This window comes from Pagrus pagrus (genome assembly GCF_965226575.1).
Source record: "Pagrus pagrus genome assembly, chromosome: 24".
Taxonomy (NCBI): domain Eukaryota; kingdom Metazoa; phylum Chordata; class Actinopteri; order Spariformes; family Sparidae; genus Pagrus; species Pagrus pagrus.
In genome coordinates this window covers 6,804,153-6,825,896 of record NC_140206.1, presented here as the reverse complement: position 1 = coordinate 6,825,896, position 21,744 = coordinate 6,804,153, and the positions used below count along the sequence as shown (strand labels likewise).

Sequence of the window (21,744 nt, the reverse complement as noted above, 5' to 3'; positions counted from 1 at the left end):
TGTTGCAGATAAACAGAGCGTCAGGAATGGAGCTCAATAATCCAAAATGTAACCAAAGAATAAATTGCTGCACTGAGTGATTAATTTTTAGGCTGACAATCCAGTCTTATATTTAAATTTATTTTAATGTTTCCAAAACATCAACTTACATGTTACCATTTGCTTGTTTACACTGTCTGTACCTGGAATAACGAGGTACAGACCAACCTTTACAGTTTATGAATGATGAAATGCCAGGAGGATTAATGTACAGACGGATGGCAGCAGTCCAGGGACCGATTTTCCAGGAACAACTCTAATATAAATATAGAAAAAGATGACAAAGGACCACAATAGTTTTGGGAGTCACTTCTCTTGGCTGGCTCCTCTTTGTCCACATAGAGCACCTCAGCGATCAATGTTCTTCAGATTAATTTATTTCTTCTTCTTGTCCTGTGTGCTGGTGAACCACTGGTCCAGCAGCTTCTTGCTGTAGTAGATCTGCCAGGCGTGCACCTGCACAGCAATAACGATCACCAGGTACATGACCGAAACAGCAGAGAAGCCGAAGATGAAGCGGTAGGCTTTGCCGTGCCGATAGAGCTGCTGTGCCACCGGGAACATCTCCATGGAGCCGTAGATCAGCGGGGCTATGCAGAAAAGCCCTGCGCTGATCATGGAGATAACCAGGTAGCTGATGTTGTTGCGAGGCAATGCCAAGAAGCAGAAGACTGTAGGGATTATGCTGAGGAGGTAGGGGTACTCCCACTGATAGGGAGAGGCTACGACCTTGTGGGACACCAGGCTCAGCTGGCTAACTATCACCTGAGAATGAAAAGACAACATGGTCACAACAAGCTCTGCTGTAAAGCTAAACTATTTTAAAGATTTGTGTTGGTTTCTAAAGGTTTGTTATTACCTGAGCTGCCATCAGAACCCAGATCAGCAGATGGACGATGTTGAGTTTACGGATTTCAGACTTCAAGGCAACACTGCAGCACATGAGACAGATGGGTAGAGTTTAAAGACACAAAAGAAGTAGATTAAGGGTTAATTAAACTCATCGATGCATTGATCATAATTCTGGTGATTCACAGATCAACTCTTAATTGCTACAACATTGTTTGGATCAAATTAGAACTGATAAAGCCAATTTTTATCTCACACATCTCCATGAAATGCATCAGACAAAAAGGGACCAATCAAACTACACAAAACTAAACTGAATTAAACAGGGTGTGTATTTATTTCATGGATATACGACAGGTACTAGCACCTGTCTGGATGCTGAATTTGGCTGACACTAAAGAATTATTATGAAAAGTGACTGAATCAAAGCTAAGCTATGGACAAACACTCCTATATTCATCTGCGTATCATTGTCATGAAATATTTTATTCTATAAAAGTTAGCAGGGATGATAAACTGATAATGGCAATCGTTAGTTGCAGCCCTAGGAGGCAGTTGGGATCTATGGATCTGATGTTTCTTACAGTCTGATTTCCCTCAGAGATGATAATTTAACAGCAAAAAGAACGTACCTCATCTGGTAGTGCGAGGCGACCCGCTCCCGATGCTGGAAGTCGCTGCCGTCTGTGCCCGTCGCTCTCGGACCCGCTCGAGAAGCCATAGTGGGAACCTGAAGGCAAAACACGACAAGTTTAACACAAGTGTTACACGTCCAATTATAAAGCAGCAAGAAAACTAGTTCAGACAATGAGGTGCTTGATTCAGTTCAAAGAGATATAGCTGAAGTGGGTCAAGATAATGTCATAATACAATGTAGATTTACGGGTTAAGAATAATTATTTAAAACACCAGCACAAACTACATCCTCAGAAAGCAGGTAGTGATGAATCAACAGCCTCAATTACAAACTTCCAGTCGTACTCCGATCCTTTAATAAAGTAAAAGTGCTCATAGCACACTGAAAAAATACAGTACAAGTAAAGTCCTGCATTGAAAAGCATGCAAATATTTAGGAAAGTGTACTTACAATATAAAAAAATAAAAGCACTCAATGCAGAAAAATCTCATGTGAGTGTTATACTATTAACTACTTTATACACTGTACTGTTATGTGTGCTTTTTTTGTTTTACGTTAAATGTAAAAGCAGAGTGTTAGTTGAGGTAGAGCACACTTTTAACACATTTAATTTAAAACAGTTGCCAATTAATTCTTATAAATGTAAGCTACTTGGTTGCACAGCTGCAGTGAACTTACTTTCATTCAACGCTCACTTGCTAGCGTTGCTAAGTTAGCACGGACACCGTTTTGGCAGATTCCTTGATTTTAATCATTTCGCCACTCAATTAACGATTATGTCAAAGTCCAAATGTGCACGTAAACGCTTCATTTCACTCCGAGTGCCATCATGCTTCACTTTAACGGTCTGTTCACGGAACAAGACAGCTGAGCTAACAAGCTAACGCTAGCTAGCTGTTAGTTAGCTACACAGACAGGAGTGTTAGCTCGGTTACTGTTGCTTGAGAGAAATGCGAAGTAGCCAGACTGCCAGTGAACACATGGAAGAGATGAATGATAGCACTTACTTTTTTATTTGCTGCTCATACGAAGCATTTAACTGCAGGTATGTTGGTGGACACACAGGGAGAGCTGCTAGCTGACTGGATCCATACGAGAGAGACCGGAAGTGTGACACCTCAAACTCTGATTGGTCAGACTCCCTCAGTTCAATTCACAAGAGCTTTATTGACATAAACAGACACACATGAGCAGTGTGTTGTAAACATGCAAATGCATTGCAAAGCAGGTTATCTTCACACAAAGCATTTACATTTAAGTAATTGCAGGTTTGATCTTTTAACTTGACACATCTTGCTGTCATGATTTATTTTTTTTTAATCACATTTTTTCGTGATTTCCACCAGTGTGAAAAAAAAAGATCCTGTAAGTCATTATGTTTTCTACTATACCTTATTTTGAGGAATATTTCTCATTATTTTGAGATACTAAGTCATTATTTTTGACATAATTCATTGTTTTGAGAGTGTTTTTTCAGATACAAACTAATTAATTGCTTTGTGATAAGTCTTTGTTTTGTGATAAGTCATTATTTTGTCTCATTAAAATGACTTACAGGACCCTTTTTGGCTGACATTGGCTTCCACAGCTTGCGATTTTGTTGATGTATGAAGAGTTTTGAGAACGCCTTTTGAGATCATACATTTGCTGTTTTGCAACTGAAGCAGTCATACGATGTTTGGGTCACTTATCGCCAAAACAGGTTCTTTCGGTTCTTACAATGCATCAAAATATTCATGAAAAACAGTAATATTTTCGATTGGATAATGTTCATTGCATGCAGTAGACATATATAGTTGGAAGCTCAAGTGTGACAATAATGAAGCCAAGGCAAATGTTTCTATTTCTTTATTAAACCATTATCTAACCAAAGAAAACAAATCAAAATTCACATACTTTAGGCACAGTTTACCATTTAATGCTGTGCACCATTGTCCAAAGTAAAGCAAAAAATAGGTATAGAAAAAAAACAACACAAAATTGCACATCCACAGTTTGAAGAAATAAAGCACAAAGTAAAAAAAGCTGAAACTTGGTGGTATAAATGGGTATGAGTGAGAAGAAATTTTTGAATATTTGTGTAGGTTATGTTCTGCATTTTTGAATGTATTCCATCTTTTACTGTTAATACAAAGAAATTAACACAAGTAATCAGTAGTCAAACAAATAAATTACAGAGAATACTGACAAATTGACAAAAACCTTTCAAAGAATTCATATTTATTACAAACAAAACAAGACAAATCGTGACACCAAACTGTCAAAAGCAAAAAAAATAAAAAGATCGTTCAACTGTCAAATTGTGGACAAAACTGCATAGTGTTTTTTTGGTTCCATTCTGGACTGAAATGTGTAAAAAAACATATGAATTTGGATTTAAAAATATCACCCAAATACTTTTAATGTCAGATTTAGTTGTATTTAAAAGCTGCATTGTCAAAAATGACGTAAAAAGACTAATAATAACTTAATAACGGTAAATGTATGATGACCTCAAATACATAACCCACCATTATGTACTGATAGTTGTGACTAAATGCATTGTACAATGTTCTAGTATCTTCGTATGTGCCCAGTATACAGTATATAACTGTAAAGCAAAAATTAGTGAAAAGTGAATATAATTCTGCAACATATAGTCTCATTGTTCCAGGAATTATTCCAGCCATGTCATGATATATTGTGTGTGGACGGATATACGAATAAATGCACAATGTAAACATACAAGAATTATGACATTATTAAGACAACTGAAATATTTGGTAGTATGTTTTTTTTTTTTTTTTTTTGGTTTGTTTTTTTTATCTTTGCTCTCCACCACTCAGAACCCTCACAAGACACTTTGCTCCTCACATATCGTAGCCAATGACTGAGACTCCATTGCTGGATGTAAATGAAGTATGTTGCTACTATATAAAAAACAAGATTATCTTCCACCACTCATTGTAAACCATTTAACTTGACCTACTTGAACTGTACCTTTGAGACTGCAGTAGTTTTACCAAAATTATGGTAAATTTGCCATCAATAAGTCATTACTATCACCTTTGTTTATACACATTCCTTACATTGGGTACAATAAGTACCCAGAAAATGTGGAATGGACATATTGACCAGCATAAAGTCCTGCAGCCTGGTCGGATGGCAGCTGTATATGCACAGTATCTCCATGTCGTAACGGGAGTACAGCACTCCCTGATGCCTGATCCAGCAAGCCCTTTTTGTACTCATCATATGTGTACATGACTGGTTCATTGTTCTTCATCAGTGCCACCCACACATTACCTCCTTTGCAGTGGACATGGTAAGCAAAGTAGTAGATCCCTGGTACACTACAGGTGAAAATACCAGTCTGGGGATTGTAGTCCTGATTGCCATTGTGAAGGAGTTTGTCAAAGATGACAGGGGAGCCAACAGGAGGGAATGGATTTGTGAGCTTAGCCGTGAACGCAGGCATCTCTGGGCCATTTCCACTAATGTCCCCTCCATTCTTTTTGTACACTTGTTTTTGGCTACTGTGTGGACCGGACACGGGCAGGATCTGTCCGAGGTCAGGAGATGTAGCAGGTAGTCCTGGAGGACCAGGGGGTCCAGGTTGTCCTGGTGGCCCGGGAAGTCCAGCAGGGCCACTTGGACCAGGTTTACCTTGAGGACCAATTTGACCAGGGACTCCTTGCTTTCCCTCACCAGGATAGCCAGGTGCACCATGCAGACCTGATTCGCCTTTCTGCCCTGGTAGCCCAGGAGGTCCAATTGGTCCCCCTGGTCCTGTAAGCCCTGGGATACCCTGTGGTCCCTGGTGGCCTTTTTCTCCAGGTTGTCCACTCTCTCCTCTTGGTCCAGATACTCCTGCACCACCAGGGGCACCAGGTAAACCCCTCATTCCAGGTTCTCCTTTGGGGCCAATGGGTCCTTGAAAACCTCTTTGTCCTGGTTGCCCATCTGCTCCTGATAAACCTGGCTGTCCTGGAAGACCCGGTGGTCCTAATTCACCCTTAACTCCAGGATATCCTTTTGATCCCATTAAACCGTCTTCTCCCTTTTGCCCTGGGAAGCCAAGACTACCAGAAGGCCCTATTGGACCTGGTGGGCCAGGAATACCACTAGGTCCAGTGGGGCCGATGACCCCAGGAAGACCTCCGTGACCTTTATCACCTTTAAGACCTGGAGGTCCAGGCAGACCAGCATGCCCCTTGTGACCCTTAGGTCCAGGAAACCCTGGTTTACCATAGCCTGGCAAGCCTGGACCTCCTGGTAAACCAGGAGGGCCTGGTTCCCCTTTACCTCCAGACAGTCCTGGTTGCCCTCTGACACCATCTATTCCTGGTTTTCCAATTCCTGGTAAGCCTGGTACTCCTGATTGACCACTTTCACCTGGTGGCCCTGCCATTCCTGGCTCTCCAGGAGGACCAGGTTTTCCTGGTATCCCTGGCTGTCCAGGGAGACCATTAAGGCCTGGTTTGCCAACCCCAGGGATGCCCGCATTTCCAGGTGGGCCTGGTGGTCCACTAGGTCCTTTTAAACCTGGCAAACCAGGTAGACCAAGTCCCTTATCCCCCTTGGAGCCTTGAGGACCAGGAAACCCTGGTGGACCTTTTTGGCCAGGCTCCCCTCGATGACCTCCCTGTCCGGGCAGCCCCTGACCTCCAGGTTTCGATATCCCAGGTAGTCCAGGAGGACCTGGGAGCCCTGGAGGCCCAGAAAGTCCAGTTGGTCCTTCACCACCATTAGGACCAAGGTCACCTTTTGGTCCTGGTAATCCAGGTCCTCCCGGTTTTCCTGGCAATCCTGGCATGCCAGGTTTTCCAATTCCTGGGTAGCCTTGAGGACCAGGAGGGCCTGGCTTTCCTGGCAATCCTGGCATTCCTTGGCCTGGTAGCCCAGAGGGGCCTTGTGGTCCTGGTGGTCCTGGTGGTCCCGTGGGGCCCTGAACTCCTTGAGGTCCCTCTCTGAGACCTTCTCCACCAGGACCAGGGGGAGGTGGACCTTTAGCCCCCCTGGGGAATGTTTGTCCTGTAAAAGGAGGGAGACAGAAGTGAAGATTTACTAAATAAATCAGCACTGATCAAGAAAATACATCAATCACAGATGGTCCTGATATGATCTGATGGCATATCAAGGCCATTTACATGAACATAAAACGTTTTTAATAATGGTATATATAGATTATGTTACTTAATTAGTCATTTGTTAGCATTGTCCTTTTATTAAATCAAGCATCAAGAACAACATAGTTGACAGGAATGTTGACCTCACCTTTGCTATCAGTCAGTGGCCTCTCTTTGCCCATTTGCAAAGGCAGCTGAGGAAGCTCTTTCCCATACTGAGGCAGTAATGGGCCTTCTTTGCCGTAAGGCAGGTGTGGCATCTCATTCCCCATAAACTGTTGCTGAGGATACCCATCATTGTACTGTGGCAAGGGCTGGTGTTGTTGAGGTGGTTGTTTATGTCCATAATACGCCCCACCATGGGCAAAGTGTAGTAAACACAGCTGGAACACTGTGATGAGCAGATAGATAGAATGGAGGGGGACAGCCACCATTTTCTGCAGTGGAGAAAAAAACAAGTTTAAAAGGTAATGCAGTGTCCTTATATAGGTCTCTTTGTAACTGTGAACTAATAAAGCCTATTATTTTCAATTTTTCAATGCATCTTGTAAAGGTGCATCGTGTTCGTTTATCATTTATTATCATCAAGTTGAATTTTTACGCTCTGAAAGAGATTTTGTGAAATGACCAATATTATCTGACGATGATGAATAAACATAAAAAGTTATTAAAAAATGTGCAAGTCTGATTTGTGGTTCAGATGACTGACATAAGATGATGCAGTTAGCCCAAAATTAGTCTTGTCCCAAGTCCCAAAGTCTGAAGTCATTATACCTTTGACGCCCATGCACAAAAGCTGTTACTGTACTGTTTTCAGTCCCATTGGTTGTCTGTCTGTTAGTAGGATGTCTCTAAAACTTTTCAAGAGATTTCAGTGAAGTAAAAGAAAAAAAGTTTATCCAGGGGCCAAGAAAAAAATATCTTTGGTGGAGCTCCTAAACAAGATGTGACATTTTTACTAATAGTGCAACATAGGGCTTAGCAGCAGAATATAGAGTCTAGCGTCTAGACCCCAACCTCATCACTCCTGCAAATATGTTTAAATAGAGATATTGGGGAGTGACAAGCAACTATCTCAAACCCCCTAGATGGAGACCACAGGTAGATTCTGTATTTTGTTTTACCTGGTATAGATTGACATCTTTCACAACTACACACCTTCAGTTTGTATACAAAGTCTTTCTGGTATAGTCTCATCAACAGGCCAAAGCCAAGTTAACCCTGGGGACATCACTATGACATCATGATCATAGTCGTAAAAAGTGCCTCTTTAAAAGTCCAGTATGTAGGATTTAGTGGCATCTAGTGGTGTACTTCAAGTTCGCATCCAACTGAGTACCCCTATGGCGTTTTACCATTTATATACAACTTCCAGCCTGGCTTTACTTTGTTGGGCTCGGCGCGGCACGGAAATGTGTCTTAAACTAATGACGTGCTTGTCCTGATCCCTGCAGTACTATCGAAGAATCACAGCTGACAAAGTGGCTAAGCTAACTCAGTTATGAACACGTTTCATTTTTCATAACTTCTTCACAACGCTTCTTACTTTCAGGTAATTATACAGTAATGGAAACCTAAGAATATTAAAGACCATTTCTGCCAATAGATCCCAATAAAAACCTTCACATTGGACCTTTAAATGGTCACTCATGTCCGTTCTCTCACCACTTGAAGTCCTGCAGTCTGTAATACACACCACTGGAATTAACACATACTATTTATGTGCCATCAAATCAGAGAATCGGGCATCATGTTGGTCCACCACCAGCAGGCTGTGCTCTTCCATCTCGCAGAAATTATTTCAAAATCCAACACACACACACACACACACACACACACACACACACACACACACACACACACACACACACAGCGGGTCTTATGAAACCCACTGCGGTCAAACCAGAAAAGAAACAAAAACCCTCCACCGCCTGACTGTGGGCGCTCACCCTCTCGTCCTTCCTCCCCATTGTTTACACATCTATTCAAACATACTGTGTAAAAAGCCTCAGAGTCTCATATCCTTGAAGTGAATTACATACAGCACACGCTGCTAAAACATATATATCGTAATTAAGAGGCCCCGCAGGGGACGTGGTCACTTTTGAACATAATCCTTAATCCTTTAAACATGTCTGCACTAAAGAGATTGGCTAAGTGCTGCCAAGTGCACGGTGTGAAAATAAACTGCGATGGGTGAGTGTATGTTTTTACCCGCTGTGGTATTTGTGCGTCCTGAAACAGTCCCAAAGAGATCAAAAGTTACTGGAGAGCTGAAATAATTGAAATAAGACTTGGGTACATTTTTCTGAGCAATTATCTAAAGAAAGCAAACTAAGTCAGGCTGAATATGTTAACTGTAGAATATTATTAGCACATGATTCCTGATCTGTGTAGTTACGTGTATACACATTGAAAAGACAACTTAAACATTTGTTGCAAAAATGCTTTAAACAACATTGTGATATATTATAGGATGATTAGATTTACTAAAAATTATTTTGTTAAATATGGCAAAAATTGTATGGAGTTTGGTTGGTCTGGTGGTTGGTTATGAGGGAGGAAATTAAGACTAATGACTTCAGTGTTTCTCCATATTAAGCTATAACCCTGATAAACAATTCACACAATAAAATATAAATGTGAATTTCATATGCGATTTTGTTGCAATTATGACTTACCACACCACGTCAGGTGCCTACATTAGTCAACACGTTTAAGGCTGATTTTGATATATATTTTTTATTCCTAAAAAACAGATCGAAAAAAATGGCTGCTAAAATGTTTCAGATAACATTGTAGGATGATTCAGTTTACCAAACATTTATATTGTTAAATATAAATTAAAGTTAAATTTGTATAGGGTTTGGTTGATCACTATTTTTCACTAAATTTCTTTGGTGGTTGGTTTTGTTGGTGGAAATTGAGACTGAGGACTTTTTTTGTGAATTTCATGTTAATTAGACTTTTTTGATTTTATTGCAAACCATCAACCCTTCTGGATTCCTTCATAAATCAATACATAATTAAGCCTAAAAACAACAATTGTACTGACTGCAGTTGCTGCTCATAACATATACATCTACATAAAGTCTGGTAGCATTATGGTTTTGTACTTTATAGATCTTAACAGAAATGAACACACAGATTCACCTTTATAATTTGAGTTATCTTGTTTTGAGTGCAGTGTGTATTTCAAAGTGACAGATTCTCTTACTTTAAGATTTTTCTTCCTCTCAAAACTGAAGGTTGTCGCTCCCTCCGGCCTCCTTCCTCTGGTCTCTCCTCTTCCTCCACTCACTTTACGCTGCTTTTCTGGGTCTCTTCCAGGGCGTGAGCGGGACAGTGGCCATGCACGGGATCCAGCCAGGTGTTAGCTGCAGTCCTGCCGGGCCCTGTGAAAATATGAATGTCAGCTTCGATGAATGTCAGGTGGTGACCTTTCGCAGAGGCCTGGGGTTTGTAACACTAAGCTGCCATCTCCACCTGGTAGACATATTTTGGCCTCGATACAGTTATGCTGAGACGCACCTCTTTTGCTTGAGGAATGCAGGGACGGGGATATTAAAAAATAAATGTAACAGAAGAGTAAAATCATAAAACTGTGTCTTTGCAGCCTGTCTAGAAGCTAAACGTCAGTATGAAACATCCTCTGCTTTATGAGTGTGGACTACTGACAAGTCTCAGGCTATGAAGTTCAATTTATTTGGTGTTAGGTTGTTATAATAGTCTCAGAAGTAAAATATAGAACTTTATCTTTTCAGTGTGCAACCAGCAACACAATCCTCAGCCACTCCTCAGTTCCCGATCTACTCCAGCCCATGCCTATAAAGTCTTGCAGGTCTTTAGTAGTATATTTGCAAGATATTAGGGATGTCAAGCTTAATTTTAAATCGAAACTGTTCACTCTTTTTTTAAAGAATAGTTTACCAATGATTTATTGATTTTACAAATCAAGACTTGACAGTGCAACAACAGTGCAACTGTCAAAAAAACAGATTTTAATGTACAGTATCGTAGTACTGAGTCTTGAATCCTTAAGTACATACATATTATATATATATATATATATATACAGATAAAATGAAAAGTGTGAATGGAAATGTAAAAATAACTACAGACATAAACTGAAAGATAAATAGAAGAGAGCAGAATATATGAAGTTACACTTTCAGTAATAATATTAGTCAAATGGGATTTTTCCTCACACATCATCATCAAATCATTCATGCAGTTTATAAATTCTTAAAAATGTTGAGAAGAAAATTTAAAGCATATTTTAAACCTCATATGAAAACCTGCAGTCTGACTGACATTAACAGACTCAGATGGTAAATACAATGTACAGATCCAGCACCATGGACAGAGCCTGCAGACAGTCCACCCAACACTGTTCACACTGAGTCACTGTCACTGACCTCTGATCTGTTTCACTGTTCATCAGCTTCATGACAACAGCAGCTGTGATGTTAAATGTTTGAGAACTGTGAATTAAAATGGAAATAAATTAATATTTTTTCAAGTTTGAGAATTTTAGATTGAAGGTTCACTATGTGATGATATATCTTGTTTTTCTTTTTTCATTTATATTCTCTTTAATTTATTTTATTGCTTTAATTTCTGTTTTTGACATTTTTTGTTACATTTCTAATAAATCAATATATTCTATTTTTTATTCTATTTCAGTTTTTTCTGTCTGCCTTGTCTATTTTTTTTGCTCTTCTTCCTTGTTTTCTGTTGAATCATAATTTTAGGACATAATTTATCTCTTTAAAACGGAGCTCACTGCTTTCATATAGGTCCCGATGAAGACTTCAGGCCAAAACAAGTTAGCATCTGATCTTAAGTTGAAAAATAAAATGTATTAAAAAAGAAAAACATGACGTGATTTGTTTGCTGTTTTATTCAAAATGTGAAAGTGCTGTGATTTTTTTCAGATTTTCTGAGGAAGTACTTATACATAGAAGTGAAAAACCTGAAGGTAAGAAGAAAGCTGCTGTAAAATAAAGCAGGTGATGTGGGGGTGAGACAAAGGGACAAAAAGTTGTCAAATAAAAAGGACTAAATGTGTGTTTTTACATTTCTATAGCGAAAATGTGACGATGTAATTGAAAACAGCTCGTCAACTGACTAAAACGTGTGTTTCCACACCAAACGCAGCTATTACAGCCAGACTAAACAGTTTCTTTTATACGTTTCCCTCCTCTCCAGTGCTGGAGTGAATTTGTCAAACATCCTTTCCAGATATAAAACCACCACGGGACTGATGCTCACATATTGACCCTCTAAATCGAACATGATATCACACGTGAAGACGTTGAGCTGATCGTCACTCCAGTCAAAAACCTCTTGTTCTCCCACAGTACAACCCTCTTCTCTGCAGGCAAAGAGGGAACACATGCTTTGGCGAGGAAACGAGACGACCTCTGTGAAACAATAAGTCGGCAAAACAAAGAGGACGGACTCTGAAACACATGTTCAGACTCCATGACTAACAGGGTCGCTGCAGACAAAAACACGTCAGACTCCGTTTGGTGGACGAGCCGCATGAGGAGCAGAGACTGAACGTTTAGGAAGTTGGACGCAGCTTTTGGCAGAGATGCATCTGTATGAACTTATGCTTCAGAGACACGTGGGGAAGGGTTGAGGACTTAGTTTTTATGCAGCCTGAGAGTTAAAACCAAAGTCTGACGTACTGTAAAAACTGAAGGCGAGTCAGATACGTGTAGGAACATTTTTATCAGCTTTGATCTTCTCACATTTTGAACTCTGGCAGCTGGACAGTCTGAGGACAGAGAGCTGAGGATGGGTGGATACGTCCTCCCATCCTCAGTGGAAGTTACACCATTGAATCTGTATAAACATTAAAAAAAAAGGAATAAAGTGTTCAGTAACACCATATTTTAAAGGGTGTGCACAGTTCATAAGACTGAAAGTGACATAATGTTCATGACAGGCAGAGAGTAACAGACATCCAAGCTATTGAAACTCTAAATTATATATATTACTTTATTTATTTATATACCATTGACTTCTAATGACTTTTACTTTGAAGTCATTAGAAGTCAATGCATACAGCATACAAATATGGATATAGCACAACAAGTAAATGTAACAATAACTTACAATAATTAGTCTTTCCAAGCCTTTACTCATGATTTAATACTACTCACTCTTATTGTTACTTACCATTCTCTTTTAAGAAATAGAAAAATATATAATAATAAAGTGTATTATTGTATTTATTTATTTGTATTTATTCTGTTTCACTTTTCCCTTGTGCAACTATAGCCTGAGTTGTATTTACGGATCAACAGGTATCTCTGTGAAACTTCACGTTTTCTGTCCTTGTGTTATATTTATTTTACATTGTTCTACTAAAAGCAGTAACAATGAAAAAATGCTGTCTTTAAGGTGTTTAACAATAGTTGTGTTGACCTCTCTTTAGATGTTTTTCTTGATACTTAATGAAGAAAAAACTGTTACATGTGCAATTACCATTAAAACACCACATTTCAATGATGAACACAATGAATGATGAGCGCTGTGGATGGACAGTCGTGCACATTGACTCTTGTGAGAACAGTGTAATAAAGTAATAAGAGCAGCACCGCAAACTGTCCAAACATCCATCCTTTAAAAAACATGCTGTGTTATTGCGTCCTGCTGCCAGTGAGCAATCTCCGCTTGGCTTCACCATCAAATACACAAACACGGTGTTTGTTTTGAAATAACAGCGGCCGAACAACTGGAACAATTTTCACGGCATTTGTTCTTTTAATTTTTCCATCCGACGATCCGCCTGAGTGCTTCTTACATGAGAGAGCAAAATATGCTATTTACTCAAATGTAGCTACCAATTAAATTGAAGAGAGAGGCTTTGATTACAGAACGTCCGTATCATCAGTCATCTTTTGGTTTCCAGACAGTCTAATAGGATGTCTGGACCGCAGAATGAAAAGTATTGAGTTATACGGATGTAACAATGTCTGTATGTTTAGCTTTGACTATGCTGCATGGCAAATGTTTCAACACAACAAATTAAGTGATCCGGTTCTGCTTTACTTCTGTTTTCCATCACACGGGCTGTCGTGAAGTTCTCACAGGGTCAGGTGGTGTTTGTGGAGATTCAACAGGAACTACTTTTTCCAGCAAAAACACAAGCTATCGATTATGACTCATTGATGAGCAACCATGTAGTGACGGGGAATGATTTATTGAGTTTATTAAATTATGATCAATCAGTCTCAGCTTCATATGGCTGGGAGTTTCCCAACGTCTTGTTGAAAAGCTGTCTCAGATTTTGACTTTTTATCAACAAATTTTGACTTTTCATCTCATAATTTTTACTTTTTATCTTATAACTTTGACTTTTTATCAAGTAACTGACTTTTTATCTCATAATTTTGACTTTTTTTCTCATAATATTTACTTTTTCTCATAATTCTGACTTTTTATCTAATAATTTTGACTTTTTATCTAATAACTTTGACTTTTTGTCTCATTTTGACTTTCTCTCTCATAATTTTGACTTTTTGTCTCATAATTTTTGACTTTTTATCTTATAACTTTGACTTTTTATCTAATCATTTTGACTTTTTATCAAGTAACTGACTTTTTCTCTCATAATTTTGACTTTTCAAAATGAGTTGGTAAAAACACATGATTTTTAACCCAGGAAGCCGCTGTTTGTGTCCTGCATGAAAGAAAACATCAATGGTGATAACGGACGACTCCAAGAAGACTGGGAACTATCAAATAAGACGGTCGGGGTTCATGTAAGTGGCTCAGGAGAGAGGGGCTGGAACAATGAGCGGTTCTCCTGTCTATGAAATCACACATTGGCTGTTGCAGGCCACAGGGCGGAAAAGGATCATACGCTATAGTGCTCAATTTGATTGAACAGAGGTGATATACAGCAAAAGAGGCTTCCACTGTGCTGATTTTGCATTATTGGCAGCTAGAAAACTTCAATTTCTGTGTTACTGAAGGAAGAAAATCCCGCTGCGTGTGTTTGTATTCGAACAGCTCCACAATAAATATCTCGACATGACACCCTTGAATCCCACTGTGTCCTCCTCACATCTCAACAAACACCAAACAGGCTCCATTATTCACACAACTTTCTTGCTTTCATGTCTCAACTCTGATGAAAACTCCTCAGACACCTCCAGATTCCCCCCTCGCTTGATGACAATCCCATGCAACAAAGACTGCAGGATGGATGCTGGTCCCTCTGAACCTCTTCGCCAACGCTTACAACCACAGCCGGCTCCGCTTGGTGATGAGCCACAAGTCTTTTATCACCTCCAGCTTGGCTTTGAAAAATAATCAAATTTCCATTTCTGCTCTGCGTTCCCCCTCCTGACCGATTCCAGATGGGCGACTCTGCCGCTCGATAAACAAACACTGAGGAACGGAGGCATGTCATTGCTTACAGATACGGGTGCCAGTCTTAATTGCTTGCGGTCAGTCCTGGCTTTTGTGTTTTAAACAGATTGCAGAGGGTCGTTCTTTCACAATAAGAGCAGGCAGCGAACAGCGCTGCAGGACAAACTGAAATGAAAACATGTTGGAGTGCACTGCAATGATTTATGGTCATGTTGTGCTTACAAATCTTATTTTGGAGGTGATTCAAAGTGAATATTTGCTGTTATTCTTTTTATATATATTGTATTTCAGCATTTCATATTTCAGGTATTCCTAAAAAATCCCCCAATTTATATCTTTTACTTTTTTTTGTATCATTATAACAAGTTTAGTGAACATTAGCCTTCTGTTGTAGTAGCTAGCTGAGTAGCTAAGCAGCCTAGCATAAGTACGTTTTATAAATTGATAATAAAATGCAAAAAATGACAAATGTTTATTAACTGTGAGTCAGGAATTCAAATATTTATTATACTTTCACATAGGACCTATATTCTGAAATGGGCCATTTTGCCAAAAGAAGTACTTTTTATATACTTGAGGTGTATTTTAATGGTAATACTTTTACGTGTAAATACAATTTTGTGTATAAAAGTATTTGTATTTATGAGTAAGAAGGATTATAATCATTGATGCATTCATGTTTGTATCTCTTGTCTTTATCCAAGTGCATTCATTTTTTTAATCGATTGTATTTTGTATAATTAGTTAAAAACAGGGAAAATTACACATTTCCCCTCTGAAATATAGCAGGGCAGAAGTGTACAGTAGTAGAAAATGGAAATACTCATGTGAAGTATCTTAAATTACGTCCAAGTAAATAGACAAAAGTAAAGTGCTTAAGTAAATGTACAAAGTTATAATCAATTTTGTTTTCAGAATGAAAGAAAAACGTGTTAAAATGCTTCTTCTGCTTTTTTATTATATACAAATATTACATTACATTAACTGGGTATGTGCTTTTTGTTCAAACTAACTCATACTTCTTGCCATAGATGTGAATAATTTACGATAAGTAGCCATGGGATTGAACCAGCAACCTGACAATTACTGGCTGACCCTCTGTATCACCTGAGCAGCAGCAAACCCAAGAACAATACAGATGTTGTTCTCCTTTACTGCCTACATACTGTTACCGACTGCAGCTACGAGCCTGGATTTCTTCATTTTTGGTGAATTTATGGGTAGAAAATAAGCCCTCTTGATATTTTTACCAGCAGTACTTCGAAATAATAATGCAAAAAACATGCAACTGTTGTCAGCGCAGTGTGAAAGGCTTCATTCACACACACGCACACACACACACACACACGAACGAACACACACACACGGACTCAGAGGAATGCAACGATCAGCTGACAGGAGGCAGTGTGAGCGCCAAGACGACATCTGGGGAATGCACCTGTGTGTGGGTGTGTGTGTGTGTGTGTGTGTGCGTGTGACCATTTGCGTGTGTGTGTGTGTGTGAGAGAGAGAGTGTGTGTGTGTGAGTTGTTGCTGTTATAACCTAACCTTTATATGAAAAACACTCCAGCTCTGCACTGATTCTCTGGGCGACCACCTGCCATAAATTTGTCAATTTTGATTAATTTTTCAGGCAAAAATTGCTGAAAAATTCCTGTTTCCAGCCTCTGAAATGTGAAGATTTGCAAAATAAGCACTTTTTAGACTTCTCCTTGGGTTGAGAGTAAGATTAAAGGGCAGTTTTCACTGTTTCCTGACGTTTCATAGACCAAATGATCAGTTCCAGCCCTGTTTATAACCTCAATATACAGTGTTTACATCTATCTACAGCTGATGTTAACAGTTGTGAAAAAGTTGTGAAACACTGCAGACAAAGCCGGCAGTGAAGCTTGAGGTTCAACAGAGGGCGCCAAACTCCATTTTTAACATTTAAGTTTCAACCCATCAATACGTCAATCAGTCTGAGTTGATGGTGTTTTCCACACAGTGTGGAGGACTCACTGTACAGGAGCCAATTTCTGCCAGTTAAAAATAATATGAAACTAGACTTGATTTATCTAATAACTTCGACTTTCTGTCTCATAACTTAGACTTTCTGTCTCATAGTTTTGACTTTTAGTCTAAAACTTTGACTTTTTATCAACAAATTTTGACTACTTGTTTAAAAAAATTGACTTTTTGTCTCACAACTTTGACTTTTTGTCTCACAACTTTGACTTTTTAATCAACACATTTTGACTTTTTGTTTCAAAATTTTCACTTTTTGTCTCATAATTTTGACTTTTAACTAATAATTTTGACTTTTTATCTAATAACTGACTTTTACCTAATAATTTTGACTTTTTGTCTCAATTTTTAACTTTTTATCAACAGATATGGACTTTTTGTCCCAGAATTGTTGACTAATAATGTTGATTAAAAGGTCAAAATTATTAGACAAAACAATTGAGGGAAAAAAAGTCAGAATTTTGAGAAAAGTTAAGTGAAAAAAAGTTTGAATTTTGAGAAAAGTTTTTTGGGGGAAAGTCAAAGTTATTAGATAAAACGTCAGTTGTGAGATAAGAAATTGAAATTATGAGTTAAAAAAGTTACAAAACTTGAATTTATCAGATAAAAAGTCAAAATTTTGAGATAAAAAGACAAGATTATGAGATAAAAAGTTGAAATTATAAACAAAAAGTCAAAATTATGAGACAAAAAGACAAAATTATGAGACGAAAAGTTGAAATTTTTAGCTAAAAAGTCAAAGTTGTTAAATAAAATGTCAGTTATGAGATAAGAAGTTGAAATGTGAGTTTAAAAGTCAAAAGTATGGGACAGAAAGTCCTAATTTGTTAATAAAAAGTCAAAGTTTTGAGACGAAAAGTATTAAAAAGTAATTACCAACAAATTTGGACACTTTATCTAATGTTTGGACTTTGTGTCTCATAAGTTTTCATACTTTTTCTTTAGTAACTGGATAAATGTGCTTTGAGAGGCAGTAAAAGATCAAGTCATCCTCACAAACACTATATTTTCTGTGATTTAAGCACACTTGTCCTCTCAGATTTATTGTTGTTCTGTGTGTTATTAATACCGGACGTTGGTTTTGTGACTCACGCCCACCATTTTCCAGCAACAACAGCCTCTCAGTGCATTATTCTTGCAGACCACAAGTCATATTTGGAGTACATTCTGGATGTGAAGCTGTTTTTCTTCTCTGCGATCGCTGCCCTTTCTGTCTCCGAGCAGGTGATTTATCCCGCCTCAATCATCGATGAACATTTTCCCCCCACAGCTCAGCGTATCTCGACGTGAAGGGAAGGGGATATCACCGAGATCCAAGCAGATTTCAGCATTCCTTCACACCTACTCGATCTCTTTGCAGAGCGAAGGCCGGGGTCGCCTTCAGAGGCCTCGCACTGGACGAGGCGGAGGGGTCAGCCGACCTTTAGCCGGATTGAGGAGCCTCATTTTTTAACACACGATACTCCAAATAACCAGGCGACCACGAGAGGAAGTAGCATCCTCTGACGTATGTACATGCACATAATTGCAGCGACACCTCCCTCCCACTCCTCTCATTGACAGATTTTCCCTCTCCTGCTGCTCAGGGAACCACAACTCACCCGATGTCTGGCCACAATTTTCATTTCAGGCAGGGACCGGGAGCGGGAGGGGAATTATTTTCCTATTAGCTTTGAGTTCTGTCAAAACAGAGTATCTGGTGTCTGTGGAGAGCATTAATAGCGATGCAGCACTAAGGAGCACTTTAAGTCTTTTTCACAGAAGTTATAAAAATGGGAAGCGAGGGTGGGAAGAAACGCATTTTTGAATCCGCTCCTCTGTTCAACAGGACATGTTCCACCGTCTCGCGCAGCAGGAAGGAAACACTCTCAAGGTTTTTCAGGCTTGTCCAGCTTTTCGCCTGACCCTCGTGCGGTTTTTCATATTTGAACTGGCTCTCGAAGGGACACTCCGCTAGTGAATGATTATTTTTATAGGCAATAACAACGTCTGGCCGATAATCAGATCTGATCGTTTTATACTACGCTTTAAACCACAGACTCCAGTGGGGAATTCTGCAGTTTGCAGCTGCATAAATAGATTTTGTGTACTGTGTAAATCTGAACAGAACAGCCAGCGCTGTGCAACGGGCCGCATGCCGTCTCCGGACTTCTGGTTCTGAATCTTTCCAGTGAGTGGAAAGTAACAAAGTACATGTATTTAGGTACAATTTTGAAGTACTTGTACTCCATTTTCTTCCTTTTTTATACTTCTAAGCCGTGTCTCAGAGGTGATATTGTACCTTTTACTCCACTGAAAGCTTAATTGTTTCATTTCAGTGGAGCGACATGAAGCTTCACGTACCACATGGTTTCATTTCAAGTCTAAAGTCTGTTTCCAGTGTGTATCAGCCAAAAACTCATATTTTGCCCTTTTAAAAAAAAAAAGTCCAGCATTTCCATGTTTTTTTTTTTTTTATATGTTTTTTATGTGAGCTGTTCCACCAAATTCTGATTTCCTCTCTAAGTGTCTCACATGGTTTCATTTAAATGGCTGTTTGAGGTCCCAAGATGTGAAATTATTCAACGTTTTTTATTCAAAGCAGAACTTTTTCTTCTTTCAGAACAATTAATCAACTTACGACATTGTGATTTCATGGGATAGCGTGTAAATAGCACCCCACTTTTAAGGAGATCTTGCAGGTCGTGTCTAAGCATTTAAGCTTTGTGTGTCTTATTTGACCTTTGTCATCGTGGTAACAATATCAAGGCGGTATTCGTTGTCGTGGTCAGTTAAACTTCATGCTCATGATCTTGCTTTGATTCAGGATTTAACGATTTATTATCATTTCACTGAAACACTGATTTGAATCTGTCTTGGTGTGAGCTCTGGAGACAGAACAGTACCATACAAATACACAAAAATAATAACGTTTCGTCATGTTTCGTACGTGACAAGTTCAAATAAGTCAACATTGACTTTTGGTTTAACATGAGACACAAACAACGTCTCCTGGCTGACGGTCCTGTGTTAGGGGCTGATGGCCAGCAGAACCATTGTTTCCTCTGGTGCGACGGCCTGGATACACATGATGGCCGGCTCCACGGGTGCACCACGCTGTTTTGTCCAAAACACACTTTAATCCCAGCTGTTTTCAAGGCGACTGCACCTGGAGCGTCTGTGCGATCAGCCCATTAGAAACTCCTGTGTCACCTCCATATATGGACTTTCTCTGTCCTGCCTGGCCTGACATTCATGTGTAAAAAGACATTAGACATTTTCATACACCATTTGCTGACCCCTCGTATATACGCTGTGACCATTTGGAGGAGACCTCACACCTAGGCTGCAAACCACTGGACTGACCTGTACCTCACAGTGTATAAAGTAGTTAAAACGAGCTCCATGTTGAGCAGCTGTAACAATAAAACACTCCTCTAACATTGATGCAACAATCTAATAATGTAATACTTTTACTTTTGATACTTTTGCTGTTAATTCGTCTGTCCTTAGTACGCACGCTTTGAACTTTACCTCGTAATGGAGCATTTTTAGTCCACTTAAATCTGAATACTTCCTCCGCCGCTGCCAATGAACCTGATGTGGGCCCAAAAAGGCTCCGTCACAAATTGACCACAAATACCTCGGAAGTTTTCCAACATCAAAAAAGATGAATGCGTTTGCAATTTCAACACGCCAGACGTCAAAAATATAGCACAAGTGGGCAAACGAAACCTTCCAGAGGAGCCGTAATTGGTGACGTTTGGAGCGTGAGAGCGGTCGAATATTAAAAAAATGACTCGGTGGTGATTATATGTTGCTTTGAGAGAGTTTATTGCTCCCAATTTCACTTTGATGATGGCTTCCCCAGAGCATTTTTCTAGCCGTAACTGCACGTAATGCGCAAGCGATCCGTCATGGAGGGTTTTCCGTTTGTCTGCTTTTGCAAACTTTCTCCTTTTTTTTTTTTTTTCTTCACACACATATCAATTTATTGAGATCATAAAAATGGCCCCGGGATCATTCGGGGCTCGCTGCAAACATGCATGCCTGGTCTGACCTGTGACAGTAATGGGATATGACGACAGTCCCGGGGAGCTTAATGTGTTACACAGTCACACCGTAAAAATACGCCACTCCGAGAGAAAATATGATCCTCCCTTTCACTACTGTCCAGATGTTTTTACAGTGGAGTATTTACGAGGGATAATAAGAACTACGACTCCGTCTACTTAGGAGTTTAGATAAGATACTTTGCAATAAATCTGCTAAATTTAAAGCTGTAATTCCAACGTGGCGTTTTGAAACTAAGCAGCCACTTGTCGCACACAAAGAGAGCTAAGCGGATCACCACGGCAGCTAATGTGAGAGATTAATCGCTCGCAGAGAGCACTCGCGATCCTGAAAGTGATTTATATTTCATATTTTGAGACATTTTCGCTCTGCACGGTAGCAGGCGAGCAGCTGGACGCATGGCCTCGAATCACAGAGGCTGCAGCTGCAGGGATCAAGAGACACATTCCCTCTGAGCTGCATAAACACTTCCTGTTCGGTAGGTGAGAACGGTGAAAGGAGTCTGAGAGCGAGACAGCGGGAGAAAATGCTGTCAAGAGACATTAACAGAGTCACAAATTTATGAAGTCACAACCTGCTGACAGAAGCATCTGCACAGATTTTCCTACACAGTCTGGGGATTAAAACTTTACGGCTTTGACACAAGTTTGCCTGCAGCTT

General features: G+C 39.4%; 2 protein-coding genes across 2 annotated transcripts in view; both read right to left on the bottom strand.

Moving 5' to 3' along the window:
- Positions 1-104: 104 nt before the first annotated feature.
- LOC311253333 (protein jagunal homolog 1-B) lies at positions 105-2,647 on the bottom strand. The gene is made up of 4 exons (XM_084347225.1): positions 2,533-2,647; positions 1,521-1,618; positions 899-971; positions 105-804 (listed from the first exon to the last, which is right to left on the bottom strand). The coding sequence occupies exons 2-4, from the start codon at positions 1,607-1,609 to the stop codon at positions 415-417; spliced, it is 552 nt and encodes a 183-aa protein (XP_084203351.1). The 5' UTR covers positions 1,610-1,618; positions 2,533-2,647; the 3' UTR covers positions 105-414.
- Positions 2,648-3,358: 711 nt separating this feature from the next.
- Positions 3,359-21,744, bottom strand: part of LOC311253307 (uncharacterized protein) — a 35,279-nt gene continuing 16,893 nt past the window's right edge. Inside the window, exons 3-5 of the mRNA XM_084347183.1 lie at positions 9,851-10,028; positions 6,782-7,070; positions 3,359-6,538 (exon numbers count right to left, since the gene is read on the bottom strand). Coding sequence (XP_084203309.1) covers positions 4,590-6,538; positions 6,782-7,067 — 2,235 coding nt within the window. The 5' untranslated portion in view covers positions 7,068-7,070; positions 9,851-10,028 and the 3' untranslated portion in view covers positions 3,359-4,589. The remainder of the gene's footprint in view (positions 6,539-6,781; positions 7,071-9,850; positions 10,029-21,744) is intronic.